The following is a 23,805-nucleotide window of genomic DNA, read 5'->3' on the forward strand; positions in this document are numbered from 1 at the left end:
AATGCCACTATTAGGATCATTGGTTACTATCCTCACCCTGTCTTTTATGACCTTGTCTAAATATGATCAGAGTCGGCGAACTTGGAAGGCTTCCATAGCCTTGGCAACTCATGATGGGAGCCTAGGGTGGTTACTGGCGCCATAAACTAGAGTGTCAATTTGTTGGGTCAACAACAGGAGTCACTGTGCACTTGCTCCTCATGTGGGATCTCTGTCCTTAATGTGCTGTACATTTTGATTTAATGCTATAACTAGTACTCAAACAGTATGTTTCACTTTGTGTTTCTATGTGGGTGCAAACTGTTGAATTATTTACTTAATATATACTAAATTGATCTTCTGTATATAAAGAGAATTGAAAATGAACCTTTATGTGAATGGAAGGGGAAAGGGAGCGGGAGAGGGGAGGGTTGCGGGTGGGAGGGAAGTTATGGGAGGGGGAAGCCATTGTAATCCATAAGCTGTACATTGGAAATTTATATTCATTAAATAAAAGTTAAAAAAAATAGAAGTCTACTATTTTATTCAATTTGAAGAGTAATACACATTCAGGGTTAAAGCAGGCAGTAAAGCCCTTTCAGCCCTGCTCCCCTCACAGCCTCTACTGCTATTCTTTTTGGGGGGGGGGGTAACCATGATTAATCATGTATATATACCACTCCAGAAATCTTATATCCTCTATCTATGTCTATCACTTTTACTATTAGATAAATGAATATTTACTTTTCTACAGTTTAGAATAAATCCAAACTTCTGACCAATGCCTGCAACACTGTCTATGATCTGGTTCTTGAAGATCTCTCTGCCCTCTACACAACCCCTGTCCTTGAAAACCTTGCTCAAACATCTTTTCTCCTTTCTCAGGGCCTTTGTACTTGCCACTCCCTCTGGCTGGGACACTGTTTTGCTGACTGGCTCCTTATCCTTCATGTCTCGGATTAAGTGTCATTTCCTCACAGATTTCCTCGGTCACCACATATAAAACAGGGTCCCCCTCCCATTCATCTCACAGTATTATTTTGTATTTTTTTCTTTACAGAACTTATCATTATACATGATAATGTTTATTTTCTATTCCCTCCATATCTACACACTAGAGTTTAAATCAATGAGCTCTACTAAAAGGCACAGCAATGCCAGTCTTGCTTATTACTGGATCCCAAATGCATAACATAGTTGCTGCTATAAAACAGGAGCTCAATAAATATTCCTTGAAGGACATAAAAGGATAAATTTAATATTTTCAGAAACAATATACATTAGAGAGCTTTCTAAGGCAAAATTTAAAAGCATATTTCATTTTTTAAATCAGCTGCATAACATTATATTGTATGGGTATATCATTATTTAGTCTTTAATGTTTCAAATTGCTCTCATATCATTCTCTTGAAAATAGTTCCTAATAGAAACTAAAATTCTGCATGTCAGATTATATGTCAGACTAATATAGAGTACCAAGGACTAGATTTATCCCCTTGTGTAAACCAACCAAAAACAGAAAATTCATGAAACAATAGTTTGCAAAAAACTGGGCATCAAATAACAAAGATGGAAAACAAACGCAGCAAGCCCTCCCATGGCGCCAGCACACTACTTTGGGCTAGTTTCCATGCCACAGCACAGAAGAATCCAGGTGGAGCCTGGCGAACTGCTTGAGATGAGGAAATGGAACCGAGAGCCCAGGGAAACCACCGTGGCGAGAGCACTTGGGAGCGCGTTCTGAGAGGAAAGAACTGCGCAGACAACTCTGGAGGCTTGCAGACGGGTCCCCTGAGTATTCAGGGGAGGCGTGATTAGCCATCACGTACAGGCAAGCTGAGGCCGAGAAAAACACAGCTGAAAGGACCACGGTGGGCAGTGCCTGTGCTCACACCAGCTAGGAATCACGTCTGTGCCTACCAACCAGATGCAGAAAGCTCAGCACCCACAGCGTTAGGCACAGCACTCGTAGGATTTAACTTCAGTCTGCTGTGCATCAGATCTAGACTGAGCACTGTTGTAGTTCTGCCTAAGAAATGTTAAAGGCAAGACTTGAGAGGATCAAACTTTCCCCAGGTAACCTGGCTGTGTCTCAGTTAAACAAAGCCCCAGAATACCTACAGGAATTAAAAAAAAAATCCAGGACCTAACTAGGTAACACAATCTCTGCCAAAAGCCAGCAACTTAGTAGGCATGCAAAGAAGCAGGAAAGTATGACATATAATTAGAAAAATCAATCAGTCAGAACTGATAAGATAGCAGAATTAGCAGGGAACGTTGTGTGTGAAAAAATCTGAAAATCACTCCCAAATTTGGTGAAAATTATAAACCCACAGATCCAAGAAACTACAAACTTCAGGCAAATGAAACCCTAACATATACCACAATCAAAGTACTCAGAACCAATGACCGGGAAAATCTTAAAAGTGGACAGAAAAAAACAAAAAAACCTCACAGTAGAGAAAAGTAAAAAAAGAGAATTATTCTCTAGGAAAAAGCATTTGTCTCCTTGAGTTTCTTCAGAATCACTCAGATTTATTTACTTATTTATTTGAAATTCATTTATTTATTTGAAAGGAAGAGTGATGGGAGTGGAGGATAAGGAGAGAGAGACAGAGAGAGCTATCTTCCATCTGCTGGTTCTCTCCCCAAATGTCCGCAATGACCCTGGCTAAGCCAGGATGAAGCCAGGAGCCTGAACTCCATCTGTTCTCCCATGTGGGTGGCAGGGGCCCAAGCACCTGGGCCATTCTTCTGCCGCTTTCCCAGACACATTAGCAGGGAGCTAGACTGCAAGCAGAGCAGTTGGGACTCAAACCAATGCCCTTATATGGGATGCTGGCATCACAGGCAGCAGTTTCACCTGCTACACCACATTGCTGGCCCCCAGTTTAGCAATTTTCATGAGTCCTAAGAGAAAGAGTGAATCAGAGAGGGTGATGGCAAACTCCCACTGTTTCTCTGTTAAAATACATAGGAAGCATCTGGTTGGTGTGGACAGGAAGTCAGTTATTTTGAGGCATGTTATTCAGGAGCGCAGGTGAAAAGACCAGTAGGAGTAAATCAGCAGTACATAGAGCAAGGGTTAGGTCTCACAACGAGTCTGCCACCATAAAAATCCTGAGGCTTAGCTTTCTTGTTTGTGTGATGAGGGGACAAGTAGTGTTAAATGAAGTTGAGAAAGAGAAAACACATACCCCTGTAAGGAATGGTCAGTCTGGATTATCTATTAACACTGGGGCAGATGTGGCTCCTCTATTTCTAAAAGAGTTGCTTGGTGTCCCTGGTAATACAAATCCCCATCTGGGTGATTCCTCTTCATTTTTTAGAGAGAAAGAAGGACAGAGAAGTTCCATATTCAGTTCATTCCCCATATACTCCCAATGGCCAAGATTGGGTCAGGTCAAACCTGGGAGCTGCAAAAGCAATCCAGGTCTCCAGTGTGGATGGCAGGAACCCAACAACTTGAACTATCAAGTGCTGCCTCCTGGGGTCTGCATAAGCAGGAAGCTAGAGTCAAAAGCCAGAGCCAGGAATTGAACCCAGGCACTTGGATGTGGGACATGCACATCTTAACTGCTGGGCTGCGTACTCACTCCTTCTAGAGATTCCTGCGTGAGACCTAGACTTGATCCAGAAATGCAGCTGCTCTGAAAAAGCTACTGTGCTAGCAGGTCCTCCTAGGTGGATAGGAACTTTGACTTTATTCTTTCACCTGGGAGGCAATGTTAGGAATGAAGCAGTTCTTTTAGATCATGTGATCCCTATCTGAGGGAAGGAAATGGAATGAGATACCCTAATGAGTGGCATAGGTTTCTGTCCTAACTAAAAAGAAAGAAAAAAGGGAGCAGATAGATGGGCTAGACTTCTGAAGTCTCCTTCGCATCAATAAATGTGATGTTGCTCATAAACAGAAGCGATGATAAGACAGAAATTGAGGGCCAGCGCCACAGTTCACTTGGCTAATCCTCTGCCTGCGGCAACGGTACCCGGGGTTCTAGTCCCAGTTAGGGTGCTAGATTCTGTCCCAGTTGCCCCTCTTCCAGTCCAGCTCTCTGCTGTGGCCCGGGAGTGCAGTGGAGTGCAGTGCTTGGGCCCTGCACCCGCATGGGAGACCAGGAGGAAGTGCCTGGCTCCTGGCTTCGGATCAGCACAGCACCGGCCGTAGCAGCCATTTGAGGGGTGAACCAACAGAAAGGAAGACCTTTCTGTCTCTCTTTCTCTCATTGTCTAACTCTGCCTGTCAAAAAAAAAAAAAAAAAAGACAGAAATTGAGGTAGTGCCTAATCCTAGAGTGTGGTCCTTTTAATAAACTTGCAAGAGCTACTTACACTGTGGAAGGCACACATGTGAGATGTGAGGAGTATCAAAAGGGTCACAGGCGTGAATGATTGCTAGAAGAGGCGGAGTATCGAGGAGATTAGGTAGAGAAGTTTCCTGAGGAGGAATCTCTTTAGAAATTAGGGCTATTAAACCTCATCCTGGCAAACTGCACGGTAAGGTCTCACAGCCTCTAGACTCTTCAAAAAAGGAATTGGAAATGAGTAAGTGGCTTAGATGCCCACATCCCATATAGATACGTCTGCATTTGATTCCCAGCTCCAGCTCCTGACTCCAACTTCCTGCCAATGAAGACACTGTAAGGCAGAAGCAATGGCCCAAATATTGGGCTACTGCCACTCACATGGGAGACCTGAATTGCATTCCTGGCTCCTGGATCTGGCCTTGGCTCCAGCCCTGCCCAGCCGTTGTTGGCATGTCGGGAGTGAACCAGCAGATTGAACTCTGTCTGTCTGCTACTTAAGAAAAAAAAAAAAAAAGAGGATTTGTAGGATACAGCAGTGGGAAATAGTGTACATCATCTTGACTTTTGAAATAGGATTTCTGGCAAGAAGACTCAATCATCAGCTCTACTTCATGAGTTTGATTCAAATCCTGAAGCCAGGCTTCTTTGTTCTCTGATGTGAGCTTTTTCAAACTTAAGGAGGTCTGGATTTGGGCTCCATCTCCTGAGGTCACATCCAAGGGATCACTAACCATGTACTCTAGATCTCACTGTGCTGCCAAGAAGAGCCTCAAGCATTTATGGGCTTGATGGAAATGAGAGACCAAGGATCTACTGTTATAGACCCCAAAAGAGCTCTGGCACACCAGTTGCTATATGGGGGTATGGAATTGGTATAGTTTGTGGCCAAAAGACTAGAATCACAATCACTGCAAAGGTTTTCAGACCTTCCATGTGATCTCTAGTTACTACTTTATCAGTTTGCATAACTTGCTTGGGAATACTGGGATGTTTAGATCTTGCAGACATAAGTCTATGTATCAGTTGGACATATTTATGATGACCTCGGCTGGCAGCTTTTTTATCTGTTGACCAGGTTTGCTGCAAAAGCCACATATACTACCAGCACCTGCGAATGTTGTGCAACAATGTTGCACACTTGGAAGAAAAAAAAAGATTGCATTTCTTTCTTTCTTTCTTTCTTTCTTTCTTTCTTTCTTTCTTTCTTTCTTTCTTTCTTTCTTTCTTTCTTTCTTTCTTTCTTTCCCTTCCTTCCTTCCTTCCTTCCTTCCTTCCTTCCTTCCTTCCTTCCTTCCTTCCTTCCTTTCTTTTTGACAGAGTTAGACAGTGAGAAAGACAGAGAGACAGAGAGAAAGGTCTTCCTTTTCCATTGGTTCACCCCCAAAATGGCCGCTACGGCTGGCACACTGCGCCGATCTGAAGCCAGTAGCCAGGCACTTCTTCCTGGTCTCCCATGCGGGAGCAGGGCCCAAGCACTTGGGCCATCCTCCACTGCCTTCCCAGGCCACAGCAGAGAGCTGGACTGGAAGAGGAGCAACCGGGACAAAATCTGCTGCCGCAACTGGGACTAGAACCTGGGGTACCAGCACCGCAGGTGGAGGATTAGCCAAGTGAGCCGCAGCGCTGGCCGATGCATTTCTTATACAAGAACAGATTCAGGCAGGGGTACTGAGCAACATCATTTCACAATTTAACAACCCTATTTGGCTAACCGCGTTTGACTACAGAACTATAAGGGTCTATGACTGTGGAAGGCAAAGAGACTCTATGGCATTTGTTAGTTCTTGGGTATCTGATTTCCTCTAGCTGTACACCATTTCTGGTTATGGAGTTGCTGAGCCTCTTGCTTGTGCATATAATATACATAATATTAAGACTGTGACATAATCTATTATATATTTGGGTTTTCTGATATGATGCAATCAAACAATGAAACTACTTTCATAGCTGCTACTACTCAGCAATGAATGGACTAACATGGTTGTATGACTGTTCCTCACTCCCTTTTATACACACTGTACAGAATGCTTAAATAGCATTCTTTAAAGAAAAAAAGATTTATTTACTTTTATGTATTTGAAAGGTAGAGTGACAGAAAGGGAAGGAAAGACAGAGAGATCTTCCATCTGCTGGTTGACTCTCCAAATGGCTGCAATAGTCAGGTTAGGGCCAGGCAAAAGCCAGGAGCCCAGAACTCCATTCTGGTCTTCCACAAAGGTGGCAGGTGCCCAAGTACTTGGGCCATCTGCTGCTACCTTCCCAGGCACAGTAGCAGGGAGCTGGATCAAAAGTGGACAGCTGGGACTTGAACCGAACTGGCACTCCAGGATATGGGATGCTGGTATCACAAGCAGCGGCCTCTGGAACAGCATTCTGATAGACAGCTGCATCACCCCCTTCAGCCAGGACCATGTAAGATCATCTGGTCTGGATGCCTTCTGCTGTTTACACTTTGAACACTGCATTTACTTCATAAAGGTCCCTCCACTTAGGTGAAATTCCTTGGTACCCAGGAGTCAAAGAGCAGAAATGGATAAAGAATCTACTTGCTCTGCCAGGACCTGAGTATTTGTCTCCTTTTGCATACTGGTCATGGTTTGACAAGTGGCTGGGAAAAGGTTTGTGTTGTTCATATTATAGAGCAATGGATGGATACTTGCCTGCCTTTCTGATGACATTGGCTAGCTACATCCACAGTATCTAAAAATGCAGAGTGGTCTGAAAGCAGGTCTGTCTCTCAAGGCACTTTGGCTGCTTGTTCAGTTTGCATACCCCTGCAGAACCACTATAGGGGTTCAGGAGATCCTGTGTAACTCGTTACTTCTCTGCTCTTGATGCTACCATCACTAATGAATTATTATTAGCACCACAAATACTGTTTATGGTATGGGCTCCCATACAACATGAATTTAACCTAATATATTTTTCTTTGGAGGTAATCCAAGGTATATTTTCTCTAGGTAACAGTAATTGATGATCATGTTGTTAAAAGGATTTTTGTTAAAAACATGTATTTAAGCCTTTAAATAAAAGAAGGTTAAAGCTAACCTTATTAAGAATACATTGTGCTTTTAAAGAAACTTAAAAAATTATGAATATGAGAAAGGAAGTAATGTACACTGTTAATACTGTAATAATGTTTAATATACATTTACTTATTGCAGTTTCCACCAGTTGGAACATATTCATCTTTATCAGCCTTGCCTCTGAGACACAGTACTTGCTTATAATCTACATTTATATTACACATTTATATGCTCTCATTCTTTGTCTGCATATAAGCTATGTCTTTCTAATTAGATTGCGAACTTTGTGAATAGGCACAGATTCTTCTGCAACTCCATAGCACTTAGTACAAGGCATAACATAGGCACAAATCAAATAATTGATTAAATCATGGTCGCCGTCCTATTTTAAATAGCTGTAAGGTAAAAAGAAGGCATATACATTTGCCATTTATTTTATAGCTTCAAATAGTACTTAGAATAATATAGCAGATGTGTATCTATTAATGAAAAAACACTTCATGAGGAAAAACCTTTAAATGAAAAATTAGGACTTTCACCATGTATTGTGCAATGACCACAAATAAGTTCAATTAATGTTTATATCACTTTGTAGCTCATTCAGATCTACTATTTTACACAATCCTTATAACAATGAAAGAATGTATCAGAGCTTATTAAGATTCTTCTTTTGTACAGAGAGAAATCAAGATCCAGAGAGGTTAAGTGGTAGGGCCTAAAGGGAAGCTAGGGTCTAATAACTACAAATTCAATCGATCTTATTTAATCAGAGAGGCCTAAAACTTAAAACAAAGTCTCCTGCAAGCTATTCTGCGAACCTCATAAAAACATTTAGTTGCAGTTATGTGTTGCATAGATGTTTCCATCAACTACAGGCTGTTTATACAACAGTAGTCACATCAGATTATAATGAGCCTGAAAATGCCTATCACCTACTGGTGACATAGACATTATAACATCGCATGGCAATGTATTTCTCATGATTGTGATGCTGGTATAAACAAACTCACTACTCTAACAGTCATATAAAAGTATAGAACATATAATTACAGATAGTACATAATAACCAATATAATAAACAACTATGTTAATGGTGTATGAATTTGCTATATTATACTTTTTACTATTATTTTAGAGTGTACTCCTTTAATTAAAAACATGCTCACTTGAAACAGTATGCTGCATTACACAACAGCAGCTTCATACATTCCTTGCTTCCTGTGTCTCTTGATTGCATAATATTTTCTAGTGTTTGACTTGATGTCATGTTGATTTGTTCATTATGACTCTAGGAGCAACAGGCTATACTATTTATATATATATATATATATATATATATATATATATCCCATATGTAGCCTAGGTATGTAGGAAGCTATATCATTTAGAATTGCATAGTACACTGTATTGTACACATAATGATGAAATTACCTGAAGATAAATTTCTAAGAACATATCCCTGTCATCATTAAGTGTTACATAACTGTATTTTATTTACATTAATTAAGATATTTTTAGTGTGTATGTGGTATGTAAAGTAGTATGCTTAACACCATGGAGAATAAAAGGTTGTACAGATGAGAATTTTAAGGCTTTGGGCCTGGCATTGTGGCATAGTGAGTTAAACTGCCACCTGTGATGCCAGCAGCCAGTTCGAGTACCGGCTGCGGGTACTTTCAATCCAACTTTTGTACCAATGTACCTTGGAAAACAGTGGAAGATGGCTCAAGTCCATGGGCCTCTGCAACTATCTGGGAGACTTGGATGAAACAGGCTTCAGCCTGGCCCAGATCCTGTTCTGGCTTATTGGCCATTTGGGGAGTGAACCAGTGGATGGAAGATCTCTCTTTCTCTCTCAATTCTGAATTTGCAATCAAATAAATAAATCTTTTTTAAAAAAGTGCAAAATAACAAGGTCTACCCTGCATACATCAGTCTCAAGATGTACTAACTCCAAATATGACATTTCCTGTCCCAGTCCCAGGCAGGGAAAATATTTTTTTAAAAAGTGTCATAGTATATATGTAAATGTGCCAAACTAGTGGTATAATTAACTCTTTGGTGTTTTTTTTTATTTTTATTTTTATTTTTTGACAGGCAGAGTGGACAGTGAGAGAGAGACAGAGAGAAAGGTCTTCCTTTGCTGTTGGTTCACCCTCCAATGGCCGCCGTGGCTGGCGCGCTGCAGCCGGCGCACCGCACTGATCCGAAGCCAGGAGCCAGGTACTTCTCCTGGTCTCCCATGTGGGTGCAGGGCCCAAGGACTTGGGCCATCCTCCACTGCACTCCCTGGCCATAGCAGAGAGCTGGCCTGGAAGAGGGGCAACCGGGACAGAATCCAGCGCCCCGACCGGGACTAGAACCCGGTGTGCTGGCGCCGCAAGGCGGAGGATTAGCCTATTGAGCCGCGGCACTGGCAACTCTTTGGTTTTATAGGGGAATCCATACACTAAAGATTAATTCCACATAAATAAGTGGGAGAAGTTTATAAAGGGCTAGGATTTGAGTTTGACCAAGAAAGATGGTTGCAGATTTAGATAATCTGTGAAAGGAAAAAGATGGTCTGTTTAGAATTGCAGAAAAGGTAAGTTATCATTATAATGAAAGAAGCATTATTTACAAAAGACATGGAGAACACACATGTGGTGAGTGACCACGAATACAGTAGTGTAGGGTAACTCATATCAGAAAACACCTAAAGAGAATGTGAGGGCAGATTTTTCAGGGTCTTGAAGGGTAGGCTAAAGTAAAAATGTACTGCATCATCCTAAAGGCATCAGAAAGTCATTTAAGATTTTGGATGAAAGATACAGCATGGTGACAGAACAAAATAGAAGGAGGGCGATAGGTGGCTCTGTAGCTCGATGGATAGCGCATTGGACTTCTAGTGACGAAAATAGGAGGGTTGTATGTACAGAAGTTGAGGACAGTTGGCGATAGTCCAGGGATATAATAAAGAACTGACTGAAGTAGTGGTGCAAAGTGACTGCAGACTTTTTGAGAGAAAACCTGATGTGCTGGGTAACCTCAAGTTCACAAACTCAGGCGACTGAGAATGGTGTACTCCTCACTCAACCTGAAGATTTAATTGGTCTGGGGCAGGATTCAGGTTGGTCTCTTAAACTTCTCAGGTGATTTTAGTTACAGCAAAAGTAAATCACCCTCACTAGGGCATTTCTTTGCTTTTCCACTTTACCAGGCTCTTCACCTCCAAGTGACCCAGTTTTGTCATTTTAAATTCAAAGTCTTGACTTCAACTTTCATTTAATGCCATTCCAAACAATTTCTCTTGACTTCTCTGATTCTGTTCAAGCATCACAATTTTTCTACTGAGGATGAAGTCATCAAATTTATCTCTTATTCCACTTTTCTTACATTATAGTAGGTAATTTGTTATAGTAGTTCCACATTCAGCATTTCACCTTCTACCTTTACAGAACTGTTTGTACCCGAGTTTAGGGCCTCTATAACTTTTTTAAAAACAACAATTAATTTATTTGAAAGGCAGAGTGACAGAAAGAGGGACAGAGATCTTCTGTCTGCTGGTTCATTTCCCAAGAGCTATCCTCCACTGCCACCCCAGGAACATTAGCAGGGAGATGCACCTGAAGCACAGCAGGGGATCTGATATGGGATGCTGATGTCACAAGTGGCGGCTTAAGCCCTGTGCCACAACATTGACACTAATGGCTTTTCTAATTTTTAGCTGGGCTATTAGAATGGTTTCACAGTGGGCTTCTCTACTCCTTCTTACCCCAATCTAATGTTTACTTTGCTCCCAGATATTTTAGTGTAGGTCTGCTGCCTAAATTAGTCTCTTTCCACAAAGAGCTCACAGTCCAGCGGCAGAGATGGCCATGTGTACCAAAACTTGTGAAAAAAATATTAAGGAGGCTATATAGCATCTTCCTGCTTTGACACTTCTAGAGATTTTGCTTTTAAATTTTTTAAGGATTTATTTATTTTATTGGCAGAGTTATAGAGAGGCAGAGGCAGACAGAGGTCTTCCATCTGCTGGTTCACTTCCCAGCTGGTGCTATGCCAATCCAAAGCCAGGAGCCAGGAGCTTCTTCCAGATCTCACACCTGGGTGCAGGGGCCCAAGGACTTGGGCCATCTTCTATTGCTTTCCCAGGCCATAACAGAGAGCTGGATTGGAAGTGGAGCATCTGGGACTCAAACTAGCGCCCATATGGAATGCTGGCACTGCAGGTGGCAGCTTTACCTGCTATGCTGGCCCCGCTTTTAAACTTTTGAAGGTTCTGAGTTCACTCTTTGATTTTCAGAGTCCTAAAACTAATTAGAGTTCACTCTTGGTCCATCCAGATTGGAAAGCAAATGTGTAGGACAGAGATCTATTTGGAAAGGCTATGAGTTCCCTCAAATAGATCTATCAGTTTTTGTTATGATATAGGGATCACAAAATTCTCAATTAAAAAGGGTGATTCCATTGCTGAAACTGAAAAGCTTTAAAACAACTGCTTTATTTATAATTTCTATTATAAGTATTATAGGTATAGTGTGGGTTAACCAATCTCTTGCAAAAGAACCATAAACCTCTACATGATGTGGATTAGATTTGATATAACTTTCTGCTTCCTGCAGTGCTGAGAAATCAAAAGATGTATTCAAAGACATTCTTGCTACCATGTGTAACTGTAGGTCACTACCAACATTCCAAAATCTGTAGGCGCTGACATAACACTTTGGCACCATCAGAAGTTAGACATTTGGAAATGGTCAGACCTAAAGTTCTGAAAAACTCAATTCAAGCAGTGCTACTGCGCACTTAAGCATACAAAGTACTATACTAGCTTACGTTACAGAAATGAGGCAGCAAAAGAATAGTCCCAAGGTAGAACTTTGAATACTGGGGGCGACCTAAAATTCAAGAAATTCACAAATTCCAAACATGGGCAAGACTCCAAAATGAATGAGGACAATGATAATGATCTTAGATTTAAACAAGTGACCTCTGAGGGGGTACTGTCAGGAGGAATGTTTGTTAAAAAATTAAATAAACCATACGCTGAAAAGTTTGAGAATGGCAAGAAAGAGAAATAGAGCAGCTACTACAATACAGTAAATAAGAGACAGAATAGCTTATGTTTGATGTCAGAAAGGGTGGTAGGAAAAAGTCATGGGCAGGGGAAGTATCTGTCAGTAAAAGGGGCACCTACTATGAGTTCAAAAGGAAAGTGAATCAAGGTTTCATAATGTTTATCAATAGAGTAGCCTTGACTGTGAAAGCACAAACTATATAAGTAACAGTTTTTAAAATTTCTCTTATTTAACCCTACATAGTAGTCATAGATTAATAGTGCCTACCTTCACCACTCTCCATGCCTTCTACAAAAATTCCTCCACACTGGGGAAGAATCCAGTACCGGCGTCTGTAACGATCTTGGCCGAACATCATTGAACGTAATGAGTGAGAAGCATCAAAGAGCTTCCTTCTGTACTGACTCTGTTGCTGTTAAAAATAGCATATATTAAGTTATAGATAAGTGCTTTAAACATTAATATATAAGTAAATTTATGCTTATGCTTTTAGAACAAATAATTTGTTTCTGGGAAAAGATCACAAAAGGGCTTAATATTACATAGTTGACTGTAATTTCAGTAATATTTATAACATAAAAATCATTTTAAGAATAACTGGGATAGTTTTGTTGCCATGTATAAAAATATTTTATTTTATCAGTTATCTTATACTAAAGATATATTTTATAGTTGATAATAAAAAATGTGGTCAACTATACCACTGAGCCAAAGCAAATTAGCTCAATTCTATTATTTGTAGTATGTAACAGTGTTTGCATATAATTTGCCAAATCTATATTTACGTATTTTTATACTGATGATATAATAGTAGGCCACATATGACTAAATTTTGGGATAGATCTGTGAAGAATATGTTGATACAATACACAAGTATCTCATAATAGTGTTAAGGAATAATTTTTTTTCTTCCTTACAAAAAGTTCATCTTAAATTTCACTAATTCTATTGAAATTGGGTTTCCAATGAAAGGTACATATGTACAGTTTGCCCATCCAATGCAAATAAAATCCATAAACGTAAAACCAAAGATGCTAAAGCTCTTACTTTGAAATTCAACGGAATTTTTTCAGTAATTTATTCCAAGGGATAAAATCATGCCTTCATTGTGTTTATATGAAGAGCTCAAGAATACAGAATCATTTCTTCACAAACTCTGATTAAGTTCAATATCATGCCTTTGGAGGCATTAAACTTTGCATTTAACCTTAGCTTTAAACTATTAAGGTTTAATTGTGATGGTGTTTCTAAAGCTTTTCATTTTAATTACTGAAAAAAAAGCTTTTTACTTAGCAGTCAGAAAAACTAATCCTATATAATACAGATTTTTAAAACGTTAATCTTAAAAAGATATAAACATTAATGTTAAAAAATCTTACTTTACTCAGTTTTTCAATCTGTTTTTCTAGCTCTTCAACACTTGCTGCTTGGTCACCTTCATCCTATATACAACAAAAGAGTGTCAATTGTCTGTTTTTAAAATTATTTATTCAATCAATCAGCAAATATTTCATGAAAGCCTCCTTTATGCTAAGTACTAAGTTGGAGAGGCATCCTGAAAACAAGTAAGACTTAGTTCTTGTTCTCTATAAGCACAACCTGGTAGAGAGACACATAAGACATTACATTAAGAAAAAAACACCAGATATTAGGAATCTGCAAGAACCACAAAAAGAGTTAGAGATTAGCAGCCATGGAGTTTAGGGCAGGGTGAGATTATTTCTAGTAGGAATACATGCCAAGAGAGGCCATATGGAAGAATCATGGTTTAAATGAGCTATTCAAGCATGATTAGGAATTTATCAATCAGAGAAAAGAGGACAGGGCATTCCAACAACAGTCTTGACAGATTTTGACATGAAAGGTGCAGGAAGAGGAAGTAGGAGATGAGCCAAGAGGAGGTTAGGACTAGATTGTGAAGAGCTGTAAGTGCTGGCAATGGACAATAGTACGATCCTGTGAGGGTGGTTAAATACTGGAACTGTGCTTTACAAAGATTGATCTGGCAATAGTCGTCAGACGGCCTGGAGCAGAGAAAGGACCCAAACTGAAAAAACTAGCTGCTTGAATGCAGCAATGACTTAAGACAGAGGGAAAATGGGTTAAAAAATAAAAACAGAAAAAAAACAAGTGGGTATAAGATCTAATACATAGTTAGAAAACTATTAAGTTCTGGTAACTCATGGATATGAGGCAGAGAGAGATGAGAGAGGTAAAGAAAATGCTTTTATAACTTAGTTCCTTAAATTTCTATAAGGAGTGCATAAATGATAGACATTGGTAAAACTATTGAGGTCTTCTTTTCACTTTCTTTAGAAATATTATTTGTGCTAACAAAATGTACTCTATTTGTGATTCAGAGAAATGTTAAAAGACTAGGGATAGGCGTCTGATCTGCTGGCGAAGACACAGATTGGACACCTGCGTCCCACATCCGAGTGCCTGCCTCTGGCTCCTGATTCCTGCAAACGTGCACTTGGCAGGCAGCAGGGATGGCTCCAGTGATTAGGTTCCTGCCATCCACATGGGAGACCGGATTGGATGGATTGGATTCCTGGCTCCCGGCTTCAATATGGCTCAGCTTAGGCCACTGCAGGCATTTGGAGAGTGAACCAGCAGATGGAAGCTCTCTGTTTCACCTGCTCTGCGTTTCAACTATTAAAAAGCAAAACAAAACAGAACAACAGAACAATCTTGGAGACCCTTAAATTTTGACTCCAACTGGATGTTTATATACTGATTCTGTTTTTTTAAGATTATTATTTATTTATTTGAAAGGCAGAGTTACAGAGAGGGAGAGGAGGAGGGGGGGAGAGAGAGAGAGAGAAAGAGAGAGAGAAAGGTTTTCCACCCATTGGTTCACTCCCCAAATGGCCTCAATGGCCAGAGCTGGGCCGATCCAAAGCCAAGGAGCCAGAAGCTTCTTCTAGGTCTCCCACGTGGGTGCAGGGCCCAAGGACTAGGGCCATCTTCTTCCGCTTTCACAGGCCATAGCAGAGAGCAGGATTGGAAGAGGAGCAGCCAGGACTCAAACCGGCATCCATATGGGATGCCAGTACTGGAGGCAGCGGCTTTACCCGCTACGCCACAGTGCTGGCCCCATGTGCAGATCTACTGTGTCAGTAGATACAGTTATCTACTGATCAGCAGGACAAGTGTTTGTTTAATGCAAACATAACATTTGATCAATAAATATTTAAAATAAGACATCAAAGTAGCCATATACCAACCAATTAACTAAATGCAATTTTTAAGATTTTTTTCTATGATGAGAAAGAAATAAAATGTCTACTGAAGTTTTGTTTTAAGAAGTTCTAGTTCAAGGCTAGTGCTGTGGCATAGCAGGTTACGTCTCTGCCTGCAGTGCTGCCGTCCCATATGGTACCAGTTCAAGCCTCGGCTGCTCCATTTCTGATCTATCTCCCTGCTCACAGCCTTGGAAAGCAGTGGAAGATGGCCCAAGTGCTTGGGCCCCTGCACCTGTGTGGGAGACATGAAGAAGCTCCTGGCTTTGGATCGGTCTAGTTCTAGCCATTACAGCCATTTAAGGAGTGAATCAGCAGGTAGAAGACCTTTCTCTCTCTCTCTCCCTTTCTCTGTAACTCTGCCTCTCAAATAAATAAATCTTAAAAAAATAAAAAGAAGTTTTAGCTAACTGTACTTAGAATTTTCAAGGATGTAAAAGAACTTAAAAGAGTGGAGAGAAAAGTGGCAACAGCGATAAAACTAAGAATACAGAATCTATTCCTGAAATGGTTTTGCAACTTAAAAAGGCCATTATCTGTCTCTATATGTCACAATGCAATTGTCCACAAAACCTCTCATGTGCTAACTTGAGAGGTTAAAAGCTTACACAGGTCACAGGTCTCAATACAAATTTAAATATTAATGGGAAGCCTCCCTGTCTTGAAGGAATGAAGAGACGAGAAGAGGAAAATATCTTTGAGACAAAGGGTTATTACTTAGTCAAGGTCAGTATCTTCTAATCAAAAGGGATCATAGGATCTCAATGGAAAAAGCTCCTGCAAAGATTCCTTAGGGAACATTAACTACTGCCTATCTATAACCTAAAATCAGGAGGCTAAATCTATTTTTGGGTAACTAATATGCCTATGTTATCAGTCATGTTCACTAAATTGTCCAAATGTTACTGATTTAGTAAACTGATAAATATCTCCCGTTCTTCATTATAAAGAAAAACCCAAATCACCTAAAGGAGATGCTAATTTAGCTTCTTAGGTCCCAGAATATTAAACATTTTTATAAATTTTAAAATTATTTTTCACACCATAAGATACATACTTGGTGGGGCTGTTATTGTGGTGTAGTGGATAAAGCTGCCACCTGCGATGCTGGCATCCTATAGGGGTGCCAGTCCCTGCTGCTCCACTTCCTGTCTGACCCCCTGCTAATGCACATGGGAAGGCAGTGGAGGATGGCCCAAGTGCTTGGGCCCCTGCACCCAGGTGGGAGACCTGGAAGAAGCTCCTGACTTCAGGCTTTTGCCTGGCCCTGTTCTGGCCATTGCTACCATTTAGGGAGTGAACCAGTGGATAGAAGATGGAAGATCTCTCTTGTCTCTCTGTCTCTCTTTCTCTCTCTCTGCGTGTGTGTGTGTCTTCCTCTGTAACTCCGTCCTTCAAATAATAATAATAATGAAAAGATACACACTTGCCAATGAAATCCCACAATTGATGTTCTATAAAATTTGACACTCATAAAAATGTTAAATACTTCTTTAAATGACATCTTTCCTCTGAGAAACATAATGATTTCCAAATAGTCTATGTGTAAAGAATAAAATATATGGTTTATTAATTCTCTGAATTGAAAAGAAGCCAGGTGAAACAAATAATTTCTGTAAGTAAATTTTAATTTAGTGGAATAACTACCTAGTAGAAAACACTCAAATCCCTACATTGCGTTGTAAAATTTATGAGTTAACTCTGTAAAATAATTCATAATGTTAAGTGTTGAAAGGGAAAGGGGATATTAATTCTGTGAAAAGGTGACTAATTTTGATCAGAAATGTTTAGTTCCTGTTAATAACACCTCTACTTGCTAAATGAAGCAAACTAATTATACATGGTATATTAGTATAATTATATTTCTGATACCCCAAACCTTTCATATTATTTGTCACAGGGGAAATGTGTATGATCTAGTGGTTTCATTTTTTAAAAAAATTATTTATTTTAAGACACAGTGAGATTTTCCATTCATTCTGGGCCAGGCTGAAGTCAGAAGCCTGGAATTCAAGGCTGGTCTCCCATGTGGGTGGAAGGGGCCCAAGAACAAGGGTAATCTTCTGCTGTTTTCCCAAGCACATTAGCAGGGAGATGGATTTCAAGGGAACAGCTGGCTTGAACCGGCATTCCAATAGGGGATGCCTATTGAAAGTGAGGTATGGCTTAACCCATGCACCATAAGATCAGTTACTGATTCAGTGGTTTCATTTTTTTTTTTTTTTTTTTGGACAGGCAGAATTAGACAGTGAGAGAGAGAGACAGAGAGAAAGGTCTTCCTTCTGTTGGTTCACCCCCCAAATGGCTGCTGTGGCCGGCGCACTGTGCAGATCTGAAGCCAGGAGCCAGGTGCTTCCTCTTGGTCTCCCATGCGGGTGCAGGGCCCAAACACTTGGGCCGTCCTCCACTGCCTTCCTGGGCCACAGCGGAGAGCTGGACTGGAAGAGGAGCAACTGGGACAGAATCTGGTGCCCCAGTTGGGACTAGAACCCGGGGTGCCGTTGCCACAGGCGGAGGATTAGCCAAGTGAGCTGTGGCGCTGGCCAATCCAGTGGTTTCAAAATTATTTTATGAAATAATTTGTTTATTCAAGGAATCTCAATGTTGTCTCCTTTTCAGATTGCTAGTCTTAAAAATATGAATGTAAAATTCATCACAACAAGTTTTTGCATATGACACCAAAAGCACAGGCAATAACAGCAAAAAGAGACAAGTGAGACTATATCAAACTGAAAAGTTTCTGTACAATAAAATAAATAATCAACAAAGTGAACCCACAACCTACAGAATGGGAAAAAAATATTTGAAAACCATCTATTTGATAAGGGGCTAATATCTAAAATATATATGAAACTCCTATGATTCAATAGCAAAACCAAGATAATCTGATTTAAATAATGGGCAAAAGGGACCTGAATACACATTTCTCCAATGAAGACAAATGGCCAAGAAGTGCATGAAAATATGCCTAATGTCATTAATCATCAGGGAAATGCAAATCAAAACCACATGACACACCACCTCACACCTGTTACAATGGCTATTATACACACACATACACAGAAAAGTAAGTGCTGACAAGAATGTACAGAAACTGGAACCCTTATATGTTGTTGGTGGAAATGTAAAATGTTTCAAGTACTATAAAAATAGTATGAAGTTTCCTCAAAAAATAAAAAATAGAACTACCTATTGATGATCCTACAATTTCACTTTTGGAAATTTTTCAAAAAGAATGAAAATTAGTATCTCAAAGAAGTATTTGCATTCTTTGGCTCACTGTAGAATTACTCACAATAGCCAAAGGATGGAACTAATTCAAGTATCCATCAAGGGGTGAATGGGTAAATAAAATATGGTGTACACAAGTACATATAAAGGAAGACTATACAGCCAAAGAAACAATGGAAATCCCGTCATATATGACAACATGGGTTAGTCTGAGGATATTAACGCTGAGTGAAGCAGACCAGTCACCAAAGGTTAAATTCTATGTGATTCTAATGATATAAGATATCTAAAATAGAAAGAGAGTAGACATGGTGATTGCCAAGGACTTGAGGAGGGGGATATTTGGGAATAACTAATGAACAGGAATAATATTCCAGCTATACAAGATGAATAACTTCATGAAAGCTGCTGTACAGCTTCATGCCTATAGTTAATAATATTATATATTGTAAACTTAAAACTTATGAAGAGGGTGGCTCTTACCAAAGAATAAAATAAGAGAGAATGAAGCAAAGCTCACTCTAATGATTTTATCATCCTGGTTTAAAATATAACATTCGTGAGGTAGCATTTATGAAAATATTTTGAATTTATGCTATTTTTACTTATGTAAGAGATTCAAGTAGCACATTATCTTAAAGATTCTTCTATATTATTTTCCATAAATTTGATTCAGCAATTTACCCTTGGTCTCAACTAGATACTGTCCTCACAATTCTACCACTGAATTCATCCTTCCAAGCCTTGTTTATTTCTCCAAAAGTACTGAGTTGATGAAAGAAGGAAAAGGGTTCTTTCTAGATGTCCTTAGCTAAATACTCCTTGCTCTTGGGGTAGAAGTAATAGTTGGCTATATATATTTTTGGGTGCCATCTGTGGGCATATCAACATTTCTAGCATTCTATTCTGGTAAAAGGTGAACTCCAACCTTTTATTCCTGTCCATTTCCATGGTTTATGGTAGCTTTCCCTAAATACGCCTAACTGCACTCACGCACACACCTCGATGATACTACTTTCTTTCCTGTGGCCTACTCTTCAAGGGCAGCTCTTTCACCTTGATTGAAATCCTTCAAGTATCTTTAGAACCTTAACACCATTAACAATTCTCTTATTTTTTTTTTCATTAAAAATTTATCAGGTTCACTCCTGAAATGCCCATGATGGTTGGGGCTAGGCCCAGGCCAAAGCTGGGAGTCAAGAACTCAATCAACAGCTCTCATGCAAGTGTCAGGAACCCAATTATACTTGAGCCATCACCACTGCCTCCAAGCGTCTTCATCAACAAAAAGCTAGAGTCAGGAGTCACAGGTGAATATTAAATCCAGGCAGTCTAATATGAGATGTGGGTGACCTAACACATGCCTACCCCATTAATAATTCTCTTTATCTCTTTATCTTCAATCCCTTCTCTCATTTCATTCACCCCTTCCTTTCAACCAGAAATCATCTCAAATGTTTTACATTTGAAAAGATCTTGGCTCTTTGTTTTTGTCTAGAAACTACCCTTTCTTCTGAGGCACACTGCCTGAAATAGTCATCTTCACTTTTTTACTTTCTATCACTATCAGTCATGTAGCCTGGGATCTGCTCTCACCCCTCTAATCAGGCAGTGCTGGCTCTGGTTACCAGTGACCTCTGTGTTGCTAAATCAGTAAGTACTTGGCAGTCTTCAGCACACTAAGCTCCTGCTGCTTTAGCATTGTTTATCACTCCTTCCTTTTTGAAATGTTCAGCTTTCTTGATTTCTGTTACTACCACATGTATAGAAAAGACTTAACATAGCAGGCTCAACTGCTGTCTTTTGAAAGGCCTGCTGATAAAGCTGATCCATGGCTGGCATCCGGGAATCTGGATTTTGGGAAGGTTTCCTCACCCAAACTGATTAAGAGTTTCACATCAGGTGCACACTGAATGTGCTAACCATGCGGTTTATGCTGAACATGCACTTTTCTGTAGGGAGTCTGGAATTTTGGCACATGCTATGCAGAAGTACTATATAGTCAGACCACCCAACCCCCCCAAAAAAATCTGGGCACTGAATCTCCAGTGAATTTCCCTTTAGACAGTATGTCAACATGATGCCACAAGGTGATCTTGGGGAAAGCAAGTTCATGCTGCCTGACTATTGGGAGAAGACTGTGTTCCTCTGGACCTTGCTCCATTCGCTCATTGCTGATTTTTGCCTTGTTTCCTGTCACTACAATAATTCACAGCCATAGCACAAGCGTGTGCTGAGTTCATCCCAGTGAATCATTGACTTCAGAGGTAGTCTTGGGGACTCTGGCCCATTACAGAAATCTCCTAACTCTGACTGTTCTTTCTTGACCAAGAGGCCTTGTGCTCTCCTGTTAAATACTGATGTTCCCTGGGGATCCAACCTCAGTCCACTATTGTAATCACTAAACCAACTTTGTGCAAACTCATCTACCTCATTATTTTAATCTACTGTCTATATGCTAATAACTTCCAGATCTGTATTTCCAAGACAGAATTCTTCTTTAGGCTTCAGGTTCCTAAATCTAACAAACAGTTGAACATCTGCACAGGTATTTCAAATGTAAGTAAACATAACATCATTTCCTGTCTTTAACAATCTGTCCTCTGACCTAACTTTCCCCTCAATCATCTACTTATTCTGATGACTTCCCCATCTTAATTAATGCCAACAAAAGCACGAAGTCTCCCCAAACAGATCAAGATCAATCCTAACCTTCCATCAACCTAAAAGGGACATATTCAAGTCCTGCCCATTCTTCCTAAATTTTTTAATCCTTTCCTCCTTTATCCCAACCACTATTGCTCTACTTCAGATTCCTCACAGTTCACATAAAATACTGCCATATCCTGACTGGTCTTCACACTTCTGATCTTGACCAACTGTGTTTATCTTTTACAAAGATACCAGAGCAAGTCACTTAAGAACTCAATGGCTTCCTAGTCCTAAAAAAGTATAAAACCGCAGTTTGTTTTTGCCACACACAAGACTCTCCAGCCACGATGAAGCACTTATAATTTAGATTCCCTTAAAACACGTTGTTGTTTCACGCTTCTGTGACCACCCTCATGCTATTCCCTCTTCCTGGAACACTCTTGCCTGCATTCTTCCCTGGGTTAACACTGAGCCCAGCATGTGGCCTCATTGAATAGGGCCATAAACCCTTCATGGGAGTTCATGTTTCAGAAGATCTAAATGCCCTTCCTTTACACCTGATTAGCACATTGCAGATACCCCTACCAAGGCAAATCTTCGGTGAAACTGTAAACTGAGAAGGGACTTTCAGATCCTTATGCAGCTTTGATGAAAAGTGCCTAAAATGGGGCAGGTTTACAGCATAGAGGTTAATTAAGATGGTGTGTGGGACGCCCATATCACATATCAGAGTATCTGGGTACAAGTCCTGGCTCCACTCCTGATTTTAGCTTTCTGAAAATGTAGACTGTGGGAGGCAGTAGGTGATGGTTCAAGTGGCTGCGTTATTGGTTCTCATGTGGGAGACCCGAACTGAGTTCCTGGCTCCCAGCTTTGGTCTGACCCAGTTCTAGCTGCTGCAGACACTGTGGGAGTGAACCAGTAATTAGGAGGTCTGTCTGTCTCTATCCTTCAAATAAAATAATAAATAAAAACTAAAATGGGCCTAAAGCCACAGATAGGCTAACTGGTGTTTCAGAAACACATTATTTTCTCTAAGCCTGACAACATTTTTTAAGGCGTGAAGTCCCATAGAAATTCAACACAGACTGTTAGTAGAAACAGAACACATGAAATGAAGAACATGCATAGCTTTTCAGAGAGTTCTCAAATAACTCACAATTTTACACAAAGTGAAACTTTTTATTTAGTCCAAGTGCTTTCTTTTTTTTTTTTTTTTTTTTGACAGGCAGAGTGGATAGTGAGAGAGAGACAGAGAGGAAGGTCTTCCTTTTGCCGTTGGTTCACCCTCCAATGGCCACTGCGGCCGGCACATCGTGCTGATCCAAAGCCAGGAGCCAGGTGTTTCTCCTGGTCTCCCATGCGGGTGCAGGGCCCAAGGACTTGGGCCATCCTCCACTGCCTTCCCGGGCCATAGCAGAGAGCTGGCCTGGAAGAGGGGCAACCGGGATAGAATCTGGCGCCCTGACCGGGACTAGAACCCGGTGTGCCGGCACCACAAGGCGGAGGATTAGCCTGTTAAGCCACGGCGCCGGCCAGTCTAAGTGCTTTCTATATATGGGTATTCTATCAATATTCACACAACCACCACAAAAATCTTTATGACATAAGTATTACAGTATTCATTTTTCACATGAAGAAACTGAGGCAAATACATGTCAAAACGGAATTCAAATCCAAGTCTATCTGATTCCAAATTCTGTGTTATTTAGCAATATGCTATGCCATTCTAGTTGTCCTAAAATCAACCTAAATTTGATTACCTCATCTTCACAGATATCAGTCTTCTTGCCTTTTTTGTCTTCTTTATCTTCTTCATCCTCTTCGTCTTCATCAGCTTGGTCATCACTGTCGTCGTCATCATCATCATCATAGTCACTATCTCCTCCCTTCCTTCTTCGCTTGCGTCCTGGAGTGGGTGTGCCCAGGGCAAGTTGTTCTTCCCCAAGATCAATTCCACCTGAAGTGTCTCGTTTGCCTGTTTTCTTAGCATGAATGATTCTGAGCCTTTAAATGTTAAAAAAAAAAATAAAGACACGAATTAGATGTCTTTTCTTTATAACTTTAAAGAACTCAACATGAGTATTAAGCAAAAATACCTCATATTTCTCTCATGGTGAACAATAATGTCAATGTCAATAAAAATTAGAAGTAAGGAAATTTAACAAACATGACTACATAAATTACAGAATATATTAACTCATGAGTTATTCTGGATATCTCACTGGAATTAGAACACTTTTTAAAGAAAACTATGAATGCTAAAATTAATTTTGACAATGGAAGCATGGTAACTCCTGATCCCA

The 23,805-nt window shown here is 40.1% G+C and overlaps 1 protein-coding gene across 20 annotated transcripts in view; it reads right to left on the minus strand.

Annotated features, from left to right (window-relative positions):
* BAZ2B (bromodomain adjacent to zinc finger domain 2B) overlaps positions 1-23,805 on the minus strand; it is a 449,666-nt gene that overhangs the window by 27,992 nt on the left and 397,869 nt on the right. For all 20 annotated transcript variants that reach the window (XM_062187182.1, XM_062187176.1, XM_062187160.1 and 17 more), the window contains 3 exons: positions 23,263-23,506; positions 13,751-13,813; positions 12,639-12,783 (listed from right to left, as the gene is read on the minus strand). In XM_062187182.1, the coding sequence (XP_062043166.1) occupies positions 12,639-12,783; positions 13,751-13,813; positions 23,263-23,506 (452 nt within the window). The remainder of the gene's footprint in view (positions 1-12,638; positions 12,784-13,750; positions 13,814-23,262; positions 23,507-23,805) is intronic.

This window comes from Lepus europaeus, chromosome 1 (genome assembly GCF_033115175.1).
Source record: "Lepus europaeus isolate LE1 chromosome 1, mLepTim1.pri, whole genome shotgun sequence".
NCBI classification, from domain to species: domain Eukaryota; kingdom Metazoa; phylum Chordata; class Mammalia; order Lagomorpha; family Leporidae; genus Lepus; species Lepus europaeus.